Source organism: Stegodyphus dumicola, chromosome 6 (genome assembly GCF_044657685.1).
Source record: "Stegodyphus dumicola isolate Sdum_Otavi_A_Nest chromosome 6, ASM4465768v1".
Classification (NCBI taxonomy): Eukaryota; Metazoa; Arthropoda; class Arachnida; order Araneae; family Eresidae; genus Stegodyphus; species Stegodyphus dumicola.
In genome coordinates this window covers 22,316,597-22,342,985 of record NC_140773.1, presented here as the reverse complement: position 1 = coordinate 22,342,985, position 26,389 = coordinate 22,316,597, and the positions used below count along the sequence as shown (strand labels likewise).

Genomic DNA, 26,389 nt, shown 5'->3' with positions numbered 1-26,389 from the left:
TCCAGATTGATAAATGAGGAAGAATCGAAAGATTTTATTTCTCCAATAATTCTACCATCGAAACACCTGGCAGTGAGAAGATTTATAGCCCAAGAACATATTGCTAACAAGCATGCTGGGACATTAACTCTACTGACTATTTTACGGGAAAGATTTTGGATAGTGAAAGGGAAAAGAACTGTCCGGAGTGTTATCAAAGAATGCTTAACATGTAAAAGGCAAAAGGTAAAACATCTTGAGGTACCTTTTCCGCCTCTTCCAAAAGACCGAACAGAAGTAGCAGCAGTTTTTCAAGTATCAGGTGTAGATATAGCTGGACCTCTGTTGACTAAATCTAAACAAAAGGTGTGGATAGTACTTTTTACTTGCGCCGTATTTAGAGCTGTCCATCTTGAGCTAATACCTTCACTGAGTACCAAAGACTTCATCCAAGCTATGCGTATGTTTATAGCCAGAAGAGTACGAATTTCTGTGATGTATTCAGACAATGGTACTAATTTTACAGGACTAAATAATGCTCTGAAACAATTAGATTGGACTACAATTGAAAGTGAATTTAGAGTCAACGAAATTCGTTGGAAGTTTAACCCACCCTCCTCTCCATGGTGGGGAGGCTTCTGGGAACGCTTGATTGGGATTTTGAAAGATCTTTTGAGAAAAAATCTTGGACGCTCCTGTTTGTCTTACGAGGAGTTGCAGACTCTCGTCTGTGAATGCGAATCTATCATGAACAGCAGACCGTTAACTTACATATCCGAGGAACAAGATCTGAAGACCTTGACCCCCTCAATGTTTCTTCAGGACATTCCATTAAATGATGTTCCTGATTTGGATCAAATTGAAAAGACTAATATTGTTTTGAGATGGAGACATATTCAAAAGGTTCGTGAAAATCTAAAACGAAGGTTTAAAAGGGAGTATCTGGGTTTCCTTCGTTCTTCAGTTAACAAAAGAGAAGATAAAATAAATGTAGGTGACATAGTGTTAATTGGTACAGATGATAAAAAAAGGCTCCATTGGCTGCTAGGGAGAGTACTGGAACTCTTTCCAGGAAAAGATGGAATCATCAGACTTGTGAAACTACGAACTGAAAAGGGAAACATATTAAGACCAATCCAACGACTGTATCCTTTGGAATTGACCCCAAATTACGAGCAAGTCGTATCGGAACCTCAAAAGGTTCCGGAAGTGGTAGCTGAAAATCCTGAGCTTAATACTGACTCTAATGAAACTGTTCGCGTGTCTCGCTCAAGACGAAAAATAAAACCAGTTAAAAGACTGGATTTATAAACTTCTAAACAAACTTTTGAACTTTCTGTGTTTGAACTCTAAAATATTGATTTCTATTTGCATTCTAATATTTTGAAATATTTCTATTATTATTACGTACGTTATTATTATTTCAAAATTGTATGTATGTATTATCATTATATTACTGTTTTGAGTTTGTATCCCCAAACTCAAGGTGGGGAGAATGTCGCGCCACTATCGAACTCCATGAGAGGTAAGTTTCTCTGTTACGGAATGGCAACGAGAGAGATTGTTGTTCAAAAAGATGGATGATCGAACTGCGTTGTAACGATCATTTTTGAGGATGTTGCGTACTGTAAAATGAACCTATTACACTGTGCTGAATAGTATTAAAATGCTATATATTAAAAGATCTTTCATCTGATCTAAATTTTAACAAACCGCTCATTATTTTCTCTTAAACTCACAATGTTCACGACAGCCTTTATTTTCTCTATTTTTGTTAATTTTTCTTATTTTGATTTACTGGTTTGTACTCCTTGTAGGAGGTACGTGTAGCAAAATTACGATCCAAGATCACGAAAAGCATTTCAATAGAAATAGCGCATAATGGAATAAAATATAATTTTAGTTATACTTACTTTTCATAATTTAGGTAAAAAAGAATAGGTATCCGACGCCCTTAAATGTTTACTGAATGTTTTCATTTGGTTTATTTTTTAATATCCCTTTATTTGTATAAATTAATGCGCTATGGAAATTTACACAACAGACTCTTTCTAACAGAAATGAAGAAAAAGTGCACATGCTATCTCCGTGTAAACACCTTTTTCTTGTAAAACAATTACGCACTTTTAAAATTTTAAATTCAAATACAAATAAAATATTAATGAGATCAGTAAGTTATTTAAAATATATTCCACACAATTCCTCCAAGCTTTCATTCATAAACTAAAAAAATATCGAATGAAATAAACGCTGTTTCCGTTTGTTTGGCGTTAATTACTGCGCCTACAGAGCGATAACTCGCCATTCCAAATATGATCGCCTATCAGATGTTTCATCCAATGAGAGCAGACTGTAGCAAATGGTCTGTAGGCATTGTGACTATGCTGTTGACATTCACCGGTGAAAGTCGACATTCTCCAGATTCCGGTGTTTCACCGTAACACACACACACATATATATATCATTCATTATGTAATCATCAATTACTCCAAATCCACGAAGCCGTAAAACGCAACAATATTTTTAAAAATTGATGATAATATATGAAAATATTGTTCACACGTATTTACATCTAATACGTGCAGAGGCAAGTCGAAATGATCATTGAAATCTAGGTAAGCATACTTATTTAGGTAAAGACCTTTCTTCTACTTTAACATTAATTATTATTTAATGATTTACAATCAAAGAGCTGAAATCAAAAAACTGAAAACACTGCGCTTTAAACATTACGTAAAATCTGTAGCAATCTTGCTTTTAAGCAAGAAAAAAGGAGATGAGGACTTTCGCGAACGCCGTTTCCTCCAGTCCGTGAGGATTACGTAAAAACGAAAGAATATTTTTCTTAATAACAATAATAATCGTTGGCATTCAACAACAAAAAAAGTACCATAATTTCCGGAAGAAACGCCGCGGCGTTTACGTGTTTAAAACTTAAATTTTCAGCGGGTGCGGCGTTTCTACCCATGCGGCGTTTAGGTGCACTAAAAATAAAATATTTCCTATGATGGTCATTGTACATAGTTTGGATGGCCTTGTCATTGTGCATAGACTGGTGCTGTTCCCACACAAAAGACCACTCAGTTGCTTTTTGAGAAAGTTATTTTGTTTACATTCTTTCCCTTGAACAGACCTACATGCCTTATTCACCCTAAACAATATCTCAGAACAATAACATTCTTCCCCCTTTCAAATCAACATTCTCATCAGTTTGAATAGTCTCTCTCCTCTGCCATTCGATGAATCTTCCAGGACCCATCCTCTCCCCACCCTTGCCTTTTCTGCAATTTTTTTCAAAGGCGGACACGACTCCACCTGCCTCGCAATAACGAACTCTGACGTATTTCCCCTTCAGCATGAATGGATTTTTCTTGGCATTCTGCCAAATACAGATCCCATCAGTTTGGGTACAAGTACTTGTTGGACAGTTTTTAATTAGTGAGCGGAAAATTTTTGAAAATGTCTCTAAACGGCACAGAAGCTATACATTTCTTACCTTTAATTTATTTTTGAGTTATGGTTTCATTTCATGCATTTTTCCTAACTGGTATGTCATATATCAGGACTTAGGTTGAGTTTTTGCATCTATACGGCCCACGCGCAATTTAATCTATTGCGGCGTTTCTGTGTAATTTTAATTTTTTTTCCGCCATTTTTCTCGAGTGCGGCGTTTACGCTGATGCGGCCTTTCTTCCGGAAATTACGGTAATAGCAAAAACAAAGTTAAAAATTATAGGTGAAGTAGTAGTTAAGTTAAAATAAGGATATTAATTATTGTACGGTCTTTAACAGCTCTCAAACAGGATTTGAACCCTAGCCGAATCCTTTGGCCCCCAATAAAAGCAGTTTTACCTCTCCACGGTGCATCCTTTGTATTTCTGTTAGTATGATACTATAAAATGCCGTACTTCAAAGTTTGCGTTTCTTTTTGATTGAGGCTATAAAATCCAAAGCGGATGTTCTTACTCTAATTACTCTAATTCTGTTGATATATAAAAAGATGTTTTTTTTTTTTTTTTTTTTTTTTTTTTTTTTCGTTATGAGTAGTTGTACTCAGTGATTCTCAAGCTTTTTAGACTCGCGAACCATATAATATAATTAGGATTTACCGTAATCCTCATGTGTTTAGCTGCTCAGAAAAATATAATAATAGTATAATTGGAAATTAGGTATGATCGAAATACTTTGAAGGAACTGATGAAACAGATGTTTTGCAGACATCAGGACTAATATTTACAGTTTGTTTGGCAACAATGGAATAGAAATCATGGCGTCTGCTCTGCATTGGATACCTGATAAACTTTATAATTACTGTATTACAGCTGTTGGAGCTAATTATTATTTATTCCAAACAGAATTAAGGACATTTCATTGTGATTTATTGTTTGATGTGCATTATAAGGTTAGTTGTGTTACTTTATAGTCCAGCGCAATCATATGTTGAGTATTGTTTACACTTCTAATGCGTGCAAACATACAAATTTCGAATGATCACGTTGAAATAGATCTACTAAGATATTACTCATCGTAACTCATCGTACTCTCATGTAACTTTTCATTTGCAGATTTTTTTATTATTGCGTTTTCGTATCATAGTTAAATAGTTTTTGCGCAAATAAAAAACATTAGTAATTTAATATGCACTATTTATATAAGAATATAAATTTTTGTAAACATTCTGTGCATTTTTGTAAACGCAATATTACTCGTTATTTGTTATCTTGTCTCAAGAAAGCAACGTTATTTATGTGTAAAGTGATTGTAAAATGAATGAATTTTATATTTAAAAGTACATTTTAAATGTTAAGTCTATTTAAAATTTAATGAAGGTAGTAATGAAATATATTCTGTGTTATTTTATCTCTGAATGAAAGTATGTATTTCAGTTATCAGTACAGTTATCAGTATTCCTTCAGTTATTGTAAGAAACGGTCTTATAATTTTATTTATTTATAGCTATACAAAGAAGGACGTTTGTTTCAATTAAGTACTGAATTTGAAGATTTATCAGTGTTTGAAAAAGTATTAAAAGTAAAAGATAAAAGGTAATTAAATAATATTTTCTTCATCGCGTTTTCTTTTCTTTTTTTTTTTTTTTTTTTTCTTTCTTTCTTTTTTTTTTTTAATATTCAATATAAAAACTTGAAAGTTAAAATGTATTTTAATGAAATTTAAATAGACCTTATAACAAATGCTTTGATTGTCTGAAAAAATAATCATTTATTCTTATTTTCTTTTTTACTAAGTTTTATTACTTATTTATTTTCTGAAATCTTTAATGATTATTAATCAATAGTATATTTACTAGGTTTTAAGGTTGATCTTTGGATTATGGTAACTTGTCGATTTTTTGGGGAATATTTGGCGACCAACTCTGCTACAGCAACCCTCTATTTTTTTTTCGCCGCCATTTTGTCTTCACGAAGTAAAGACATGTTTCTTTTCTTTTTATTTACTCAACACTTTTTCCAACAATCTACTAGCCGAATTACATTTATGCTAGAAATTTTATGTAACAAAACTGCTTAATCATGATAAATATTAACTGCAAAATTGGAAAAAAGTGCACAATCGCAAACTCCTTGCGCGTTTTTCAGAATAGCACATACACATAAACCATTTACACGTCCACTTATTTTTACTTAAAAAAATCCCAGAATTGCACAAAAATGGCATTGCACACACTCTTAACTTTATCCATCTACACTGCTATTTTCTCATAAATTACAAAAATTTTCACGAAAATGCAGGAAAATTTTCTGAATCTTTAAACTCGGTAAAAAGCACATATATGAAATTACCTGATCGCGAAAAAGTATATACCCTTTCCAAGGATGAACATTTCCACGTATAAAATAACTAAAATATCCAAAAGCTTTTACCTCTAAATTATCTATTATATTATAAACGTCACTAACGAATTTATACCGCAAACATTAAAAATAGTTACAAATACTTAGTATCAAATATTTAAATTATTTCCATATACGTTTACTTCAACTGAAACGTATACCAAATTGCTACAAACATAAAATTCACAAAATAACTATCATTTAATTAAAATATCACTAAACCATGTACACATCGACTTATTTTTACTTAAAAAAAATCCCAGAATTGCACAAAAATGGCATTGCGCACACTCTTCACTATATCCATGTACACTGCTTTTTTGTCATAAATTAGAAAAATTTCACGAAAATGCATGAAAATTTTGTGAATCTTTAAATCCGGTAAAAAGAACATATATGAAATTACCTCATCGCGAAAAAGTATATACCCTTTCCAAGGATGAACATTTCCACGTATAAAATAAATAAAATATCCAAAAACTTTTACCTCTAAATTATCTATTATATTATAAACGTCACTAACGAATTTATACCGCAAACATTAAAAATAGTTACAAATACTTAGTGTCAAATATTTAAATTATTTCCATATACGTTTACTTCAACTGAAACGTATACCAAATTGCTACAAACATAAAATTCACAAAATAACTATCATTTAATTAAAATATAACTAAACCATGTACACATCGACTTATTTTTACTTAAAAAAACATCCCAGAATTGCACAAAAATGGCATTGCACACACTCTTCACTATATCCATGTACACTGCTTTTTTCCCATAAATTAGAAAAATTTCACGAAAATGCAGGAAAATACTCAACATATACTACTCAAATATATTCCAAAATACTACAAACATATAACTCACAAAATCACGATCATTAAATTAAAATATAATTAAATTAAAAAACACTACTTAAAATATAAATAAGCACATATATTAAATTAATAAAAAATAGATTACAATCCTAATTACTTTAAACTAAATCATTGTGCTAATAACAATTTTCCAATAATACCATATTAATTTATTTACTCCTTACATTTAGAACAATGCATAAAAATAATATCCTCAAATGATTAAAAATACTAACTTACCTAATCTTCTTCAGAATCTTCATTACGTGGCATGCACACTTCCCTACAGAAAGAGTTCCAATTGGCTGCAGTACTAATGCTAATTTCTAAATCCGAAATCCAGTAATAAACTGGCAGTCTATTTACCAAGTAATAAGAAATTAATAAAATTTCACCCATACTCAAACTACTTTCAGTACCCTTCCTTACACTCCGTTTCACAAAATGTCCATTTTCACCAGATTACTTGCACCACCATTCAAACTTGTCTGTAATATCCTTCCTTTCACACAATATCAACTTATTATTATCAGATAAACACATTAAAAATTTAGAATTCACTTTACATAGCGCCATGCAATCCAAAAATTAATCAACACTATTTCACACAACACACGATGAAGCTTAATACAAAATAATTTTTCCAAATTTACCCCCTTTTCCGATTAAAGAACTGTAATTCATCCATTAATGTCACATGACATATCTCATGATCTCTCATTTCCCTCACACAAAATAATGCGTAATCGGAACTTAGTACGTCTCACATTATTACCAAAGTCCTAGGTAGTAACCTTTATCGCCTCCAAAATGTTGCCAAACTACCTGTTACCATATTCCAAAGATCAGCCGGTTTTAATTGTAAATTGTATCTTTTTTTTTTTTTTTTTATTCATTTGCTTTAAAATCAGCATAAATAATATTCTTTACATTTTTGTTTAGGCATCTGCTTCATAATTGCTTTCAAGCATTAATGAACTATGGTTCTCAAATCGCGTCTAAACTTGCTGAGAAATACAGAGTCCGATGCTCAGATGTTTGTATTTCATCTCTTAATGAGGGGAAAAAACTGATTGAATTTGGGTTTGGTCTAGGTATGTTTATTTAAATTTTACAATACTTAGAATTTTTTTTCTTGTGAATTACTTTCAAATCTTAATTTTAGCATAAAAAGTTTCATTTTTGTAAATTTTGTGTTCATTTATTTTGCCACCTATTGGACGTAAATAAACTAAGTCACATAACCAGGGCATAGACCCTGGATCTCCTTACTTGTGAAATTACATAGAAAAATCTAAGAATTTTAAGTAATAAAAATTTTTGGCTCTAGTGTAGAATTAGGTGCCCCTTCAATTAGCGATATTTTTATTTATTTTAATATTGGCAATGAAACCTCATTTCTGGTTACGAAGATAGTTTTAACTTTGTTTTAACTTCCTGTTGTTGTTTTTTTTTAATGAAAATAGATTGATGTGTACATGGGCAAATTTCAGGCAGTGCGTGGTGCCTAGTTTGTGCAATTCTGGGATGTTTCTTTAAGTGAAAACGGGTCGATGTGTACATGAACACAGAGTTTGTGCAATTCTTTGACTTTTTATTTTGGTTTTGTGTCACAGCCATCATGAAATTGTGCCTTTCTGCCGCCAATCTTGGTGTCAAAAAAGAATCTCCAAAAAACAAGGGGCACCCAATTGTAAACTTTTACCAATTTTTTTTTTTAATTATGAGAAAAACGGTATATATATTTATATACTACATAATTTTGTTTTCAATAAAAATTTATTCTTTATTCATTGTTAAAATAAATGGTATAACTAAGCTCAAGTTGTAATCCATATAAATATTTTTTCAGGCATACTTCTAAAAAAGGAATATGAAATTCTGAATGAGCTGGAAACAAATTAATAGTATGCTAAAATAATAAATTTAAAATTTCTGAATTTACATCACATCAGTTTCACTTTGAATTTCTTTCTAATTTTTGTTTTTTATAAAACATTTATGTATCCTTAAAAGTACTTAGTGCAGATGAAATTTACATGTTAGATAAGTTATAAAATGTTTTTATATGTGTGAAACTTCATAATACTTTAGTGCAAAGTTTTTTTGTGCTTTCATAATACTATTAGTACAAAGTCTGAGATCCTGAACTGTGGGCGATTCCAGATTTCTGAGATTTCTAGATTTTAGATCATCAGTTTAAATCTAGTAAGATAATACAGGGTGTTTATAAAGTCTCGGATCCATTTTGATGTTTAATAACTCATAAAATAATGAAGATATAAACAAACTTATGGCATTTATTGATGGAATAACTTATATATTTTCCTTTTCAGGCTTGAATATCTTTACTTTTGTAAATATCATTTGTGCGTGTGATTAATTTTAAATAATTTCAATTTCCAATCTAAATATCGTCTGCTTATTAATTGCATTTTTTCTCTTTTAATGTCCCTAATGTGCACATATGGGGAGCTGAAAACCCCCATGAATACCGTGAAGCACAAAGGGATTCCCCAGATGTTAATGTGTGGTGTGGACTAATGCACGACCGAGTCATTGGGTCTTTCTTTTGTCTCATCAGTCGTATACTTAGACATGTTGGAAAACTTCGTATTTCCACAACTAGAAGAGCTTGAGCCATATGTCTTTTTGCAACAAGATGGTGCACCACCTCATTGGGGTACCATCGTTCATAGTCCTTTGAATGACCATTTTACAGGAAGATGGATTGGACGAGGAGGTCCAGTTCCTTGGCCACACAGATCACCTGATATAACGCCACTAGACTTTTTCCTTTGGGGATTTATAAAGGACAATGTTTACAGGAGGAGAGTGTTGAACATTGATGACCTAAAAGCCAGAATTACAACCGCAATAGCTTCTGTGGATGCCAACATGCTTGCCGGTACCTAGCGTGGAATTGAATATCGAATTGATGTTCTCTGTGCGACAAAGGGGGCCACACGTGGAAGTTCATTGACAAGGGTCATGAAACTTTTTGAGTCTATGTAACCATTTATGTTATTAATTTTAATCTATCTTTATTATTTTATGAGTTATTAAACATCAAAATGGGTCCGGGACTTTATAAACACCCTGTATGTAGATATGTCTATATTGCATGCTTATCTCTAACAGGTTTGCGTGAAAGCAGATGCAACCTCATCTGGTAGCAAAAATTTTACAATTTAGATGAGCACTGTGCAGCAAAAATTAGGAGTGGGAAAATGTTTAGAATTTAGGAGAGGCACTAGGCAGCAGAATTTAAGGGCAGCAAATTCATAGCCTCTGGTGCCGTCCCCCCTGATCCCCTACCCGCAACTTTATAAGGGCCGAAAGTGTAATCCTGGTCATTAAAAAGCAAGAATTAAGAATTAGTTATTATTTTGGTCAGCATCAATACACCAGTGTGTGAATGTATATGGTATTTAAAATCTCTTATATGGATTGAGAACATATTAGATTTTGACTATATATGGTAAATTGGAAGTGGTATTAACAGATTTTCATGAAAAATAAAGAATCAGTAAAATAAGGTTTGCCAAATTGTGTCACTAAGTGATAAGTTACACTTTATTTAAACTTCAAACAGAGGTAGTCAGTCATATTTGAAAAACATGACCTTCGTTTCAGGTGTAGTTTCAAGTTTCAAAAATGCCAGTCTGTAGTGGTTTTAGATGTAATAATCATTATTTTCACAAAGCAAAATAACAGTTGAGGGAAAAGTAAAATTTTTTTAAATGTGAAAAATTCTGACTTTACTGTTACCCAGAGAGTTTTTGTCTTCTTTATTTTTTATTTTTAGCCCATAGGGTGTTAACTCAGAAGGGCTATTAATTTCGTTTTGACATTTTGCGTTGGTTTACTATAAATATCGATTCACTTTTCGAATTGTTGCCACCAAATATTAGAGTCCTGTGTTATATATAAAGAAATTAAATAATGAAGAAATTAAATAATTAATAATGTATGTATGTAATGTTTCTCGAATTGTGATAAACTAATGGTACCTAGAGCCATCACATTTTGAATAACGTAATCTTCCACTGAATATGGACATCTAGAAGCCCTAATTTGGAATTTGAAATTTGTTTTGTTATCTGTTTCATATTTTGTAACACTTTAACAAATTTTTGATTAACAAACTCAAAGTTTTCAAAGCGAGCAATGGCGATATTGTACAGAAAAGAAAACATTTTTACTTCAGCGTGCGATACTGTGTATCATAAATTCTAAAGGTATGCTCATTTTAAAATTATTTTACGATATTGCTGTTGAATTTAATTGAATTTTATGGTTTAAGTATAAAAACATGACATTTAATAAACAAAGGCAGCACACAAAACATTAAAGAAAAGGCCTCTTTGGGCATAATGTAAAATCTGAAAGCATTCAGATTTTATTTATTTTTTAATCTTTCTTTCTTTCTCCCCCTCCCAGGTTTAAATATGGTCTTTCTGATATCAAAGTTCATCAGCTTTGCTGTTAGGAATACTCATTTTTTTATTCTGTTATCCCATACAATGGAAAAAACTATATGTGTTCATGTACACATGCATTCCCATGCTTTGATTTGAAAACTCTGCATCAATAGTAGTATGTCTTGTAGTGGTGTATTGTTTTGGATTCCCAAATCAATGACTAAACAATCACACAATTTTTAAAAGCAGTATACCTTTAGAATTTTCAATAGAATGTAAGTTTTGCTGACATTTTCTTTTTTTTCTCAGAACATGATATTCATGTCCAGTTTTCTTAGTTTTCCTGAGGCAAATAAGAAATATGACCAACTTTTTCATTTGTTAATTATTTACTTATTCAAAAGGACTTCCTTCACATATCACATTAGTTTCAACAACAAAAATCACAAAAATTAGTTGACATAAAATTGAAATAGACACAAAATTTTAAATTAAGACTAGTAGCCAAAATTTAATCCAAAATTTAAATGTAATCCAAAATTTCTTATTATAGACCTTTATATTTATTGGAATAAATTATTTGATTTTGTTTACAAAATGATCAACCGGAAGTGATACTTTATTAAAAGCTTGTTGCTATTTAAAACATGAAAGTGATGGTAGGTTATGTGCTGGCCATATCAGATTTTTATTTTTAAAATGCTCAATAAAAGTTTGTAAAATGGGCAATAATATGCTTAGGAACTCATTATGTAATTTCGTGATAGGGGATTATTTCGCTAAATGAAAAGAAAAAATAGTAACAAAGAGATTTTTGTCTATTCTGAAATTCTTGAAGTCAGTTGAGCTTCTATATAATTTTCATACAGAGATGGATATTAGTCTCTACTTTGTTATAAGTGTTTACATGAAATATTTGCATTCAGACTTATTTAGGACTTTCAATTTTTCTGTCTTTAAATGATACATAATCTTTCTTTTTGACTTTACACATTATGGCTATCTAATAAAATATTCAGGAAACCATTAAAAAAATTGGATATTGTTAATTTGTTCTCTTTTCCTTTTAAGCCTTTGATATATAAGCAATTATTTATCTTTTATTTTATTTTAGGTAATTTTTTAATGGATGCTGGTTGGTTTCTAGAGAGTGAAATTGTTTTCAAATCATTATTAGAGTTATGCTACTCATGCGACAGATCCGAAAGATTCAAAATAGCCCAGGATAGTGATAATAAAATAAATATATATCCTATCATTTTAGAATGTTATGTCAGGTATGTATATTTTTTATATATATTAATGTGAACTTTCATTCTTGTCTTGTTGTTTAGTAGTTTATGTAGCATTAATTTGATGCTGTAAATAAAATACAACAATCCTACTTGTGAAAGCCATCACTGAATAGTGCTGAGAAAAAAGTGTGAATTACAAACCAGTAATGTAATGCAGCTAAAACAATAATGTTTTCAATTCTTTGTTGAACTGAGCTTGGAAATAGCTAATAAATATTTTGTAAATGATAAAAATTATAAATTTAAATTGATTTCCATATTTCATTAATAATGTGCTATTTTAATTCAGTTTCTTAAAAAAAAAAAAAAAAAACTTTCTTATAAATCAGAAGGTTATTGTTTTACAGTCAAACGTCGGATATATATTCGGTCACCCATAATCTGGAATCATCTATAATTCGGACCTCAAAGCTACAAACTTTCTGCGCATGCGTTGACGCTTGCGCATAATACCTTTTCGCCTGCGCATATGCGAGTACGCATGCACATAATAATGTTTACGCATGCACGTTTAATGTATAACGAACAGTATAAGGTAAGCTAAAATTATCTATTTCAGTTAATGTTGCAGATTGCGTTGTTCCTTAATCTTTGAATTGGATACGGCTTATTATTTTTTGCAGACTGTTAGAAGAATTTTATAAAAGTAAGTTGGAACTTTCGATTATGTCAAATAGAATTTCTGATGCTGGAGCTGCCAAAGAAATCTACAAAGCGAAAGTATGTTTCCACGTCCATCAAACAAAAAGTGGAATTGCTGCAAAAAATGGATAAAGACATATCCTTTGTTTATCTAACCATTCCAAAATCTGTTTATCAATTTCACGCTGCTCTGCGTGGGGAGGGGAACGTCGTGGCGCGCAATGAACTGGAAGTTGATCTGTCAGCACTATCCTTGTCTTCAGGGCAGATGTTTTTATTTTATTCGGCTTATAATTCCTTACTAAATGCAGTATTTCATCTCGATGTACTCCGTCTTTGATATGATTTAAATCCAATTCCTCATCATTATAAATATCATGAATACAAATCAAATAGTTTTCTGGTTGCAATTTTCTAATTTCGGCTATGCGTAATGTATGCTTTACGCATGCATGCGTTGAAAGAAATGTTTAATAAAGTAAATAAATAAATATTAAGCTTTTTTTAAAAAATTTTGATACTCTTTAGATCATAATTGCTCTTTGTTTCATATTTTTAATTTTATAATTTCTGTATGCCATCTCACCAGATTTAAACTGATGATCTGTAATCCGGAAAAATCGATAATCCGGAATCGCCGAAGTCCCGACGAGTCTGGATTAAAGACTTTTGACTGTATTACTTAAAAAATTTCTTAAATATTTTCAGGAGAAATAGTGAAATTTCATGAAATCTTCATGTTCCATGATATATACAGTTTCATGAAAAACTTCATGACTCAGAATTAATTATTGTAATGAGCTGGCTGGGACCAAAGCAAAATTTACAAGTTCTATGTACAACTGAAAGGAAGATGCATAAAAACATTTCAATATGAATGATAATGGTTCATTCTTTCCAGTCCATTCATAAATATATATATATATATATATATATATATATATTTGCCAAACCAGAAAACAAAAGCTTTTGACATTTCAGAGGTTAATATGTATACATGTGACATCATGATTTAAACTTAATGTAATATAACGCCTTTTTTGCAGTGTCAGTAAAAGAATTAACCTGGCAATAACATACCATGTCAATTATCCTAACCTGAAACAAAAGAGTTGCCAAAGCAGCTACTTATTTAAAATGCTGACATTAACGAAAAATTTTCAACATACAATGACGTCCCATGCAATCGCTGGCTTTCTTCAGCTTCAGAATATGACATTATATAATAACATATTTAATGTTTGGCATTGCTGTTTTTGTTTTGTAAAGCTTACAAATTCTTTATTAACAAACTTTGCAGTTTGAAAGCATGCAGTGGTAATACTTTTCGAAATAAAGCAGATTCTTATCTCCAGCATGTGAGACTGTTGCCACTCTGAAAAATGAGGGCAAAAATTAGTGTTTTCTGAGTTTTAGTTTTTAATTAATATCTCAGAGGATTAAAGTCGTACGAAGATGAGAATGGTCGAAATGGCTTCCCACTTTTTGGAATCCGAGGGTATCTCCCTCAGAACTGAACTCGCCACTGTTCAGGAAGAGATAATGCTACAAACAAGCAGACAGACATGCACAGATCTTAATAGTATAAATTTCCAAGAAAGAAAGAAAGTGTATCAGATATGAAGCAATAATACAAATGAACAGTGTGTAATTGAATGAGCATGGTATTATATTTTTAAAATTGAAATTTATTTTTATCAGCCTGACACCTAAAGCAGAGATATATGAAACCTGAGAAAAATTTATTCATGACTTTTACAAAAAAAAATATGTATGCATTCAACTCCTGTGAAATAGCTTTTTTTTTGGGGGGGGGGCATAATATAAAAATCCAAAACTAATGGAGAAAATTAATGAAATATAAACAATAAAAGATGCAGATTTGTAAGTTTGGCATGGTGATTTGTAAATTAGTCATGGTCTATGTACATAATCAATACCATCCTGTGATAATTAAAATAGATTAGCAATAGCCCCTTAATGCTTAATTTTAATTTGTGTATTTCACCTCGCTAGTCTAAATATAGTAGCTTTTCCTGAATTGTGTTGAGACTTGTCCATATCATATGACTGTTACATAATGTTGGTAACTAAAAGAACTAAAATTCAAACAACCAATAATAATTTTACAGCAATATTAATTATCCAATCAAATGCATTGAAACCAAAACTAACTCATTCTGAATAAAGATTTCATACTAAACAAAAGGTGCTTTTGTTTCTACCTCTGTTGCCAAAAATACTGCTGCTTTGTCTTTTGCAAAACAACAGATTAAATATTCATTTTTATTTCATTCACTTGAAACATTATTTGTGCCTGTTCCAGAACAGTTACATTTTGATATTGTTTTGCAGAAGAAGGGAAAGCAGCAAGCAGCAGTCTTTGGGGCAGCAATTTAAATTATAATTTGTATTCACACATTTTTTATCTTATGTGTAATATATATGCATTATTAAAAATTACATTGTTGCTGAAAACTGTTATGTGAGTTTGAATTTGAATAAGTTTGATGGCTGTGTTCATTGATGTAAATTAATTCTTTTTTCCCTTTTAATAGGTGCTGAAATGAATCAGTAATGTATGCTGTTTGTAGTTACTTATAAGAATATTTTTTATTTTAAAGATTGCTGCGTGCACAAAACATATATTGCAAATTTAAAGATGCCCAAGAAACATTTTATGAAGCCCAAGCATGCATAGAAACAATCAAAGAATTGGAACTAGATGTTAATTTTGCCAGTATTTATGGAGAGTTTTCTGTCCTAAATTTTGGTCAAAATAACTATCAAGAGGTAACTATAGATATGTTTTATTACATTAAAATTTTTAATTTATTTTTAAAATTTTCTGTTTATTATTATTGTTGTTGTTATTTTGCTCAGGCTTATGAATGGAGTTTGGAGGCCCTGAGGGAACTCGATTCTTCTATGTATCCAAGAGTAAGCATCACTATTTTGATTCATAAAAAATGTAACTTTTTTTTAGATATATGCCATTTATCTATAAAATAAAGCTGGTTGCTTTCAAGTTAGCTGAATGAATTATTTATTTATAATTAAAATAATTTTAAGGGCAATTAATAGCTTTTATTAAAATGTAATTTAAAATTTGTTAAATTAAAATGTAATTTAAAAAACATAAATCAACTGTATAAATTATGTGAACAGTTACTCTAGCAAATACAAATTACTTTTACCATAAAAATTTGACATAATTCGAAGTATTAACCTCATGCAGAACAATTTTGCTTAGATTAATCTAATCTACATAGATTTTCATATGACTAGATTTGTTTAATAAATGTTATCATTATATAAAATTTAATTTATCTAAAAGATGTATAAAATGGTTATTAGTTAAGTGATTGTTCTCTAAATCTTGCATATTAATGCAGAATAATTCCCAAGTCGCTAAACCCAGTACAATCAGCTGACTTTTGTATAACTCTTGACGCAATGACCCATCAAGATATAACAATTGTGGGGGAAGGCAATGACCATAGTTGATAACACAGATTTATTACTATCTACAAACATAGATTACATTAGGATTACAATTAATGAAATAATATACGAGCGGTTGAGCGACGTGTGCTCCGCTTGCCAGCTAGTCCTCATCTTCTCCCGAAGGCGGGAAACACATGCTGACGCAATGCATATGTCACACAGTAGGGGATTAGGGAATAACATGACATAACATTTCCCGCATTCAGCCATCATGACCAGACAGCTGACCTCGCCTGAAGCAACATAGTATATCATCAAATTAAAACAAAATTATTATAATATAGTAACATAGGTATGAGAAAAAAATAATCTGTAGATACAAAGCTGAGGATACTTGCACAAATGGAGCAAAAAAATAGATTAAACACACCACAGCAGTTAACTAAAAATAAAAAGAACATTAGTTATGACAAAGTGAATTAAAAAGTTGATATGAGGAAAGAAAAATATTATAAAGTTCTCAGGTGTCATCTGTCCAAACACAGGAGGACCTATAATGCTGACAGTTTAATAAAAATCAAGTGATACATTCAATATTGTTGGACCAGGGTTTCATGTATTCAGCACAAATGGATGTTTTGGATGGTCCATCGAAAAACGCTCACTTTTCCACATCATATGTGTCATTTTGTTTGAGCTTGGTGACTTTATAAGGTCTGAGAAATTTCTGTTTGAGTTTTAGACCAGGGCCAAACTGAGTTCGCTTGATTGCCATGAGGTCATGAAGTTAAAATTTTTGTGCTTGTTTTCGTCGCAAATTATAAGCATGGCGATTTTCGTCTTGCACTTTAGAGATTTGCTGTTTTGCATCCTTACGGAGATCGTCACGTTGCTGAATGAATGCAGATTTGATCTCCTCGTCGATAAGAGCAGCGATGTTGATATCATTTTGCGATTTCATTTTAGTCCCAAAGAGAAATTCAAAGGAAATGGAATTGATGCTATGTTGAAAAGTTGAATTAATAATTTGTTGCATGGTGAGAACATGGCGGTACCATTTTTCAGGGTTGGTGATGGAGAGTTTAGAAAGGACAGCAATAATAATGGAGTTCAAGCACTCAACTTGACCGTTCGATCGTGGACGGCCAGCTGTAATAAGAACGTGCTTTATTCTCTGTGTGTCACAATAGTTTGCAAATGTAGTGGATTTGAATGCAGGGCCTCAATCAGAGATAATCCGTGAAGGATTTCCGAAGACTGATCTTTGAGTTTCCAGCCAATTGATAACTTCATCTGCATCTGTAGACTTTGTCGGATAAAGCCACATGAATTTGGTAAACGAGTCTATAACTGCCAAAATATGTTTGTATTTCTTTGATGTGGTGGCAAGGGGATCTAGGTGGTCGATATGGTACGTGTGCAAGGGTATATCGTCTTCGTCAATGGGGGGGGGCAGTAGTCCGTCTTGTTTGCCATGCTTTCGATTATTGAGGATGCATGGAATGCAGTTATGTATACACCGCTCAATTTTTCTTTCAGATTTGAGATAAAATATTCTTTGTTTAAAAGTTCTTGAGTGCAGATTACAGCGAAGTGGCCTCGTTCGTGAGCTGTTTTAATGACATTTGCCTGCATATCCTCAGGTACCACAAGTAAGTCAATGCCATTGATGTTTTTGTACAGAAGATTGTTCTTAATGAGAAAGTTATCATACGAAGGCGTTGTTTGAAGGAGAGCTTTAATAACCGGAATATGCTCGTTGGTTTCTTGTGCTTTGCGAAATTTGAGAAGGACACTGTCTTGGATAGTCATGCAACATGGACTGCGACTGAGGGCATCCACGTGAACCATCTTTGAGCCGGTACGGTGCTCAATTTCATAGACAAAATCTTGGAGATATAAAACCCATCGGGCTATTCTCGAATTGAGTTCCTTTTTATTTAAAGTTTGCACAAAAGCGTTGCAGTCAGTGATAATTTTAAAATGTGAACCAAGGACGTAAATATGGAACTTATTTAAAGCATCAACAATTGCAAGGACCTCGAGTTCATAACTGGTGTATTTACGCTCATTGTCCGATTTTTTTTTTTTTACGTGTAGTAGACAGAATGAAAGCTGTTATCGTTCATAGATTTTTGTAGTAGAACTGCCCCAAGCCATCAATGGATGTGTCAGTATGAATTTCAATAGGACTGTTTTGATTAAAAAACACTTAAAACTGGTTGCTGAGAAAGCAAATATTTTAATCTGTGAAATGCGGCTTTCTGATCAGCATGAAATTGAAAGGGGGTGTCCTTACGAAGGAGATCACTAAGAGGTTTTGCAATGCTAGAATATGAAGGGAGGAATTTCCTAAAATATCCCGTGAGACCGAGAAAGCGTTGGACATCTTTCATACTCTTAGGTTCAGGGTAGTTAATTACAGATTTTGTTTTCGAAGGGGAAGGGAAAAGTTTACTGTCTTCAACGATATGTCCAAGAAATTCGATTTTTAACATTCACGAAAATTAATTTGTAGACCATATTCACTAGCAACTTTGAGTACTTGATTGAGACGATGAATGGCCTCATTTTCGTCTTTGGCTGGAATAACGACATCGTCTATGTAGGGTAAAACATAACCTTTGACAATTAAATTATGAAAAAGATAATTTATAAAGCACTGGAATACTGAAGGGCAATTTGAAAGACCAAGTGGCTTTCAAAGAAACTGGAATTTTGCATTGTGAGTTACAAAAGCTGTATATGGTTTACTTTCATCCACTACTAGCACATGAAAAAAGTCGTTACGTAGCTCAAGAGTACTAAAAATTTGGGCGTCTTGAAGTTTATCCAAAATGTCATCAATAAGAGGAAGAGGAAAATGATCCTTAATTAAAAGTCAATTAAGTTTCCTATAATCGATGCAAACACGGGGTATACCGTCTTTTTTACGCACCACCAGAACTTGACTGGCATATGGAGATGAACAAGGTTCAGTAATTTTAAGTTTCAACCATTCATTTATTTGTTTGTCAACAATTTCCCATTCAACAAAAGGAAGGCGTCTAGGAGGGTGAAAAATCGGTTTATGATCAGATAGAGTGATATTAAGTTTAATATCTGTCGTCTTTGTTTTAATTGGGACATAAGAATTCAGCAATTGTTCTGCCACAGCACGAGTTTCTTTGGAAACATTTGAACCAATACCAAAAGCTGGAACATCGTCATTTATTGCAAAAATGAAAGATTCAGGAGTAGTTTCAAAGCATTGCTTGGGAGGTTTTGAAAAATATATACCATCTGGTTAATAGTTAATTTAGCATTTTTAATTACATCACATCCTACAATAAGAGAAAACTGCATAGAATGATTTGGAACAACTCTAATATTAGCCGGAAAGTCCTGGTTATCAATGTTGATAATGGTTTGAAAATAGCTAATAATAGGATTTTTCGAGAATTCAAAACCAGTTAACACTCCAGAATTATTTGAAAGTGGTGGGGAACCAAGTTGAATCCATGTGTTTTGGTTCAGTAATGTGACCTCACTTCCAGTGTCAATTAATCCAGAAATTGTGCTATTGAGTATAACGACAGTTTTACACATATGAGAGGTTTGTACTGTATTTACTCTGGCAGGTGGAGTGGAAGTCTCATTTGGAGTAGTGGGGCGGCAATCCGTAGATATGTGTCCAAAGCAACCACAAGTTAGACACTTTGGGCCAAGAGAACGATTAGGACAGAACCATGAGAGGTGTCTGACCTCATTGCAGTTAAAACAAGTTTGTGGTTTAGTTTTAGATGAACCAGTATTATTAAATTTTGTGTCGTGTTGTTGGTCTAAATTTTTTCATCCAGTACCATGTCTGGATACATATTTTTAAAATTTGATGGATGAGAGATATTTGTATGTCTAGTCGTAACTACAGTTTCATAAGTGCGTAGCTTTTCCTTGAATTCAGAGTATGATTTTGCACCGTAGAGAATAATTTTATCGGATGGGGTACCTAATATTCCTTGAATGGTATACTGAATGACAGAAGTCTCGTCGATAACACCGTCACCACGATTCGCAATTTCGCGCATTGCGATAACATATTGCATAAAGCTTTCATTCGAGCACATTTTTCTTTTGAGTTGTTTATGAATTTCAATAGTTGTAATTTTATCAGAGAACTCATTAAGTAATACTGTTTTAAACATGTCGTATGAATTGAGATTCCATTATGAAAACAAAAAAGTTTTAGCAGTACCCACAACAAGTCATTTCGCAAAAACTAATTTTTGCTGGTCGGTAAGATTTGGGAATAATTGGAAATTATCCTCGATATCATTGAAAAAAGCACAAACTGAATAGGAATCATTGCCTGAAGAGTTTCTGCAAGTGTTTGAAAGATCTTTCAAAACAAACCAAAAGTCATGACTCATCTCGCAAATCTCGGTGCTCGCCATCAAAACACCGGAGCGACTCGAATTCAAATTTATTACTTCTGCATCAGAAGAAACAACGCGATTTGGGCTTGGCGCCGTGGAGGGAGGAGAAAGGGGAACAGAAGAACTTAGACCTACAGGCATAGGTGCACTGTCGGTGTTTGAAATTGAATGATTGTCATCGGATAAAAAACTAACATCTAGGGAATTGTGAAAATCTGTCAGATTAGTGAGTGCATGAAATCTGATAAAGAAAAATCTTTTAATAGAAGTTCTTTATGTTTTGCCAAATCGAAACTGTCTGGGAATGCGGCAAAATTTCGCATTCTCTTTCACGAAGAATGATCAAAATCGGAATATCCGAGCACGGTATTAAATAATTTAATAACTCGTGTTGTGCCATATTTAAGAGAATTCGCTATCAATGGGATATCACCTAATTTTAGGGCCATACTTTAAACAGTAAAATAGGACAATATGAATATGAAATAAGGTATGTATGAATGAGAATTAAACAGTATAAACGCAGCTTAAAATTGTAATACTAATAAATTATGAACGAATCAGGGAAAAATGGGCCTACCTAACTTCGGGACAGTCCTTATAATCCAATATATTTCTTGGCCAATCCAATATAATCCAAAATCGAATTTCGATTTAATGTCCAAAATCAGAAGAATGGTCAAGTATCATGTAACATCATTCACATATGTCGTCCAGCTTGAAGAATATTAAATTATCATAAAGGCACGTCTTCATTCACATATGTCATCCGGCTTGAAGAAGAATATTAAATCGTCATAAAGGCAAGTCTTGTCTTTGTTAGCTTTCTGAATGTCTTTAGTGATTGCTGGTGCTTAGGTTCGACTAACGCATGCACAAAAGGCACAGTCAAGCCCCCAAAATGTAGGGAAAGGCAACGACCATACTTGATAACACATATTTATTACTACTCTCAAACATAGATTACATTAGGATTACAATTAATGAAATAATATATGAGCGATCGAGCGATGTCTGCTCCATTCGCCAGCTAGTCCTCATCTTCTCCCGAAGGCGGGAAACACATGCTGACGCAATGCATATGTCACACAGTAGGGGATTAGGGAATATCATGACATAACATTTCCCACACAATTATTATGCAAGTTTTGGCAAATTTTTCATTCACCTTGTGTAATTTTTTATTCAGTATAATGACTCATTAGTTGATCAAAATCTTGAATGCATGAAAAAGATAATCTTGAACCTTAAAAATAGATGATCCCCCTCCCCAAGGAGTAGATGAAACATTGGTTAATTACTGCAAATGAACATCAGGTAGACTACATGAAACAGAGCAAGCAATTTTTTTTAGATGGCAATTTTTTTTTTAATATTCCAGAATATTTTTCCTTTTTGGAACTGTACTGCATCTGATAAACATACAGTATGAGAATGAAAATCATGGAGACTTCAACAATGCCTGATATCAGAAATGTTCAGATCTTAGATCATCAGTTTAAATCTAATAATATGGAAATTTTAAAATTAAAAATTTGAAATAATTGTGTATGAAGCAATGAAGTATTTATGACCTTAAAGGAATCAAAATTTAAAAGAAAAATAAAACTCAGTATCTCTTTATTATATCATTTTCTGTACTGATACTCTCTCTTTAATATTATAGATTGATATAATTTCTTGTTCAGTTATATAGCTCCATTGTTCAAGTGTTGTAATTGCCATGTCTTGAATTCCCACTAAACTGTCAATTGAAATCTTTTCATTTAGTAACATCTATGTCATTTCGTTCTTTATCAGTTGCAATATTTTTCAATTTAAAACCATACTACATATTTTACTGCCTGATCGTTGATTAATAATTGGGACATTGTCATTGCACTGTTATATTATCTTCATTTATTATTAAATCTCCACATTTCTTCACAAATTCCATTAACTGGAAAATTTCGCCTTTTGCTTGTGATATCCCAAAACTGCCAAATGCATGATGATCATCATCATCACTGTGAAATATGATTATGATAAGCTTTTTTTAAAAAAATATCTGTAGACATGTCTGCTCATGACCTTGAAATGCTCCACGCAGTAGATTTTATGCTAAAATATTTAAAAATTCTTTAAATAGTCTTGTTATTACAAATTTAGCACAAATTTAATGCACTCTTAACCCCTTCGAGCCGGGTAGCGAAAACACGCGCTTATCGCTGAGGCCGGCAGTGTCTTACGCGAGCGTCTCTCCAGGGCCGGGGGCTTTTTTGCTACTAAGCCTAAATCCATGAAATTTCCGAAGTATCAACGCATTGTTTAATAATGATCTATAGAGTATTTAAACGGCTTATGCTTTATAAATATTTTTATATATATACTTTAATTACTTATTTCTTGTTTAAATGCATATTTTACACATTTTATTTTAATTACTCACCATTTTATGAATTTTAACATTATACATCTGAAAACTAAATATATTACTTAAAATTCTCTTTTCGTATGAAAAATTTGAATACAGGGATCTACACACAGTCCTATGTTACATTCCTTGCACTCGTAATAACTCATTTGCCGTTTTGGAGGATTTTTCCGGGAATGTGAACAAACGAAGCATCGTCGTCTCATTTTCTTATCAGTCTCTTCGGAACAAAGTTTTGGAAAATGTCTTTCAGTTAATCTCTCAGAATCAATATCAGAATATCAGAATTTCAGAATCAATATTTGAAATATTTTGCATCATTTCTGCTATTTCATGCTCTGTTAAACATTTTCGACGCTTCGACGTTGCAACGGTAAAAACAAAGAATTCACGTCTAACAAGATCTAATTATTTTCTAAAAATGGAACTGCAAACCGAAATACCCAACGCTTTAGAGCAAATAAAACTTCTCTACTTACAGTAAACAACTACCACGTGCGAATAAAGTGCGATTTAAAGAGACGTCATAAATAACGCCATTCGGAAACATTTACTTCTCGTTTGTTTATATAATCAAAAACACGTGTATGTGAGTCATGCTTCTCTCATTTCGAGTAGAAGGTCTAATTTACATGTATCTGAAACCATATGGACATACAGTGCCATCTTGTGGCAGAAATTATAGGTTGAAAAACATTCCAAAGTACTGGCACAAATACGTGACAGTCGGTAGAGAATGGAACAATCCTCTGGCACACCTGCGTGTCGGCCGGTAGGTAAGTGCGTTCGTTGCTGGCACGTATACGTGACAGTCGGCGCGAAGGGGTTAACTGAGTAATGGATGTATAATTCAGAGGAAGGAATAAGTTGGAGATGATGTCTTTTATTACAGCTGTAAATGAAGTAAAAACTCTTCTCTTCTGTAATCGGCACAATTTTTGCTAGTTTATCAATTGATTTCAAATATTGCCGAGCATCGTATATGAATTAATTTTCAAACCGATCATTCATTAATATTTGTGTCACTCGCACTCTTTTAAACAATACGAGGAAAATGTTTACTGCTTTAAATGTCCGAGATTGTGTATTTTTTCTGATAATGAAAATTTACACTTGTGCATTTCTGCAGCTTTTGCAGAGGCCAAAATTGTTAGCTTTGCTTTGGAATTTTTTACTCTAGTTGAGGCTTTTTCTGTATAGGTCAACAAGGGGGCACATATTGCCAGAAAAAAAACAGTTTCATGAGTGTTATTTGTTTAAATTAAGACACAATAACACGCCGAATAAATACTAATTCAGAAGTCAAACAACAAAAATCAGCGCTATATTTACAAAATTTTCACAGGACTAGTTTCGATGGTTTTACCGAACCACCATCTTCAGCTGCAAAACCGCAAATGAAGAAGATAGGAAATAATGATTGGATAAGATAAGAAAGCCTGGACAAGAATAAGCAAGTGGTGCCATCTGTTGGCGAAACCAGAACTAAAACATAATTTCTCTAAAAGCCGAAGGCAAATTTGGATTGGAATTAGGATCGTTAACTAGAACAGAAAGATTTTTATGAATGTGAAATGCCTCTAGAAAATCCAGTTCTCCAATGGAAGATGTTTTTTGAATAATTTTGGCAGCAGAAAAATTGAAAGTGTGATTTTCGGACCAACAACGTTGAGCAACAGAAGACTTCTGTGTTTCCTTTTTTCTAACTTTTTTAATTTGATACAAATTGTATCAAATTTAGGTACTGCCTCGTATTCATTAGCTAAATATTTAGTTTCTAGATTTTCCACTCTATTAGACAATAACATTTACACCATAAGAAATTCAATAGAGTTTGTAAAAAAAGTTAAAAACATTTCTCCTAGTAATTTACTCATGGTTTCTTTTGATGTAAAATCATTATTCACCAATGTCCCAGTGAAGGGTGCATTAAGATGTCTAGAAACCAGACTTCGAGAATTTCATTTCTCTTGCATCGAAATTGATGAGCTAATTTCTCTCACTCAACTCTGTTTGAAACAAACACATTTTGTTTTCCAAAATAAATATTACAAGCAAACTGAGCGATTAGCCATGGGAAGCCCCCTCAGTCCCATCCTGACTGATATCTACATGCATTATTATGAATCAAAATTATTTGAAACTTTAAACTTCCCGGCATGGTTCCGCTACGTAGACGATACTTTTACCCTGTTTGAAGTTAATAAAGATGATTTAAATAAAGTTCTTTCAACAATGAATTCTATTGATCCTGCTATTCAGTTCACTTTTGAACTTGAGACGTGCAATTCTCTTCCGTTTCTCGACATTCTGGTCACACGTAACACATACAACTTCAGTACTACGGTTTACCGTAAACCTTCATCGGTTTGCCTTCCACCACACTTTAAATCATGTCATCCGACTAAACAAAAGTTAGCTTCATTTTATTCCTATGTTTTCCGTGCTCTTCAAGTTTGCTCCTCCAAACTAGCCCTTGATGAAGAACAAAATTATTTAAAAGCAATAGCTATTGACAGGGGCTTTTCACCCAACATTATTAATCAAGCAGTTAAAAAATTCTCATCTCAACACACTAAAAGCCACACTCTTATTTTAGGAGATTATAAAAATTCTGTTGTCATTCCCTTCTTTCCATCAATTAGCTATAAAGTTGCACATATTTTGCAGAAATTTAACTTTCGGGTTGTTTATTCTCCCATCAATAAAATTCCGTCTTCTATACTCAAGGACCCCATTCCGGATATGAATTCCTGGGGTATTTATAGGATTCCTTTCCAGTGTGGTTTAATTTACGTTGGCCAAACTAAGAGAGCCTTAAAATTTCGCGTCAAAGAACATGAGGCATATGTTAGAAAAAAGGAAACACAGAAGTCTTCTGTTGCTCAACATTGTTGGTCCGAAAATCACACTTTCAATTTTTCTGCTGCCAAAATTATTCAAAAAACATCTTCCATTGGAGAACTGGATTTTCTAGAGGCATTTCACATTCATAAAAATCTTTCTGTTCTAGTTAACGATCCTAATTCCAATCCAAATTTGCCTTCGGCTTTTAGAGG

General features: G+C 32.5%; 1 protein-coding gene across 3 annotated transcripts in view; it reads left to right on the top strand.

Moving 5' to 3' along the window:
- The first annotated feature begins 4,222 nt into the window (after positions 1-4,222).
- The window catches only part of Pat1 (Protein interacting with APP tail-1), a 55,210-nt gene continuing 33,043 nt past the window's right edge, over positions 4,223-26,389 (top strand). Inside the window, exons 1-6 of one of the 3 annotated variants that reach the window (XM_035374189.2) lie at positions 4,223-4,381; positions 4,936-5,024; positions 7,637-7,788; positions 12,233-12,395; positions 15,680-15,848; positions 15,939-15,995. In XM_035374189.2, the coding sequence (XP_035230080.1) occupies positions 4,247-4,381; positions 4,936-5,024; positions 7,637-7,788; positions 12,233-12,395; positions 15,680-15,848; positions 15,939-15,995 (765 nt within the window). In that variant the 5' untranslated portion in view covers positions 4,223-4,246. Of the gene's footprint in view, positions 4,382-4,935; positions 5,025-7,636; positions 7,789-12,232; positions 12,396-15,679; positions 15,849-15,938; positions 15,996-26,389 lie in introns of those variants that run through there. The other 2 variants (XM_085818169.1, XM_085818168.1) reach the window with 2 other exon arrangements.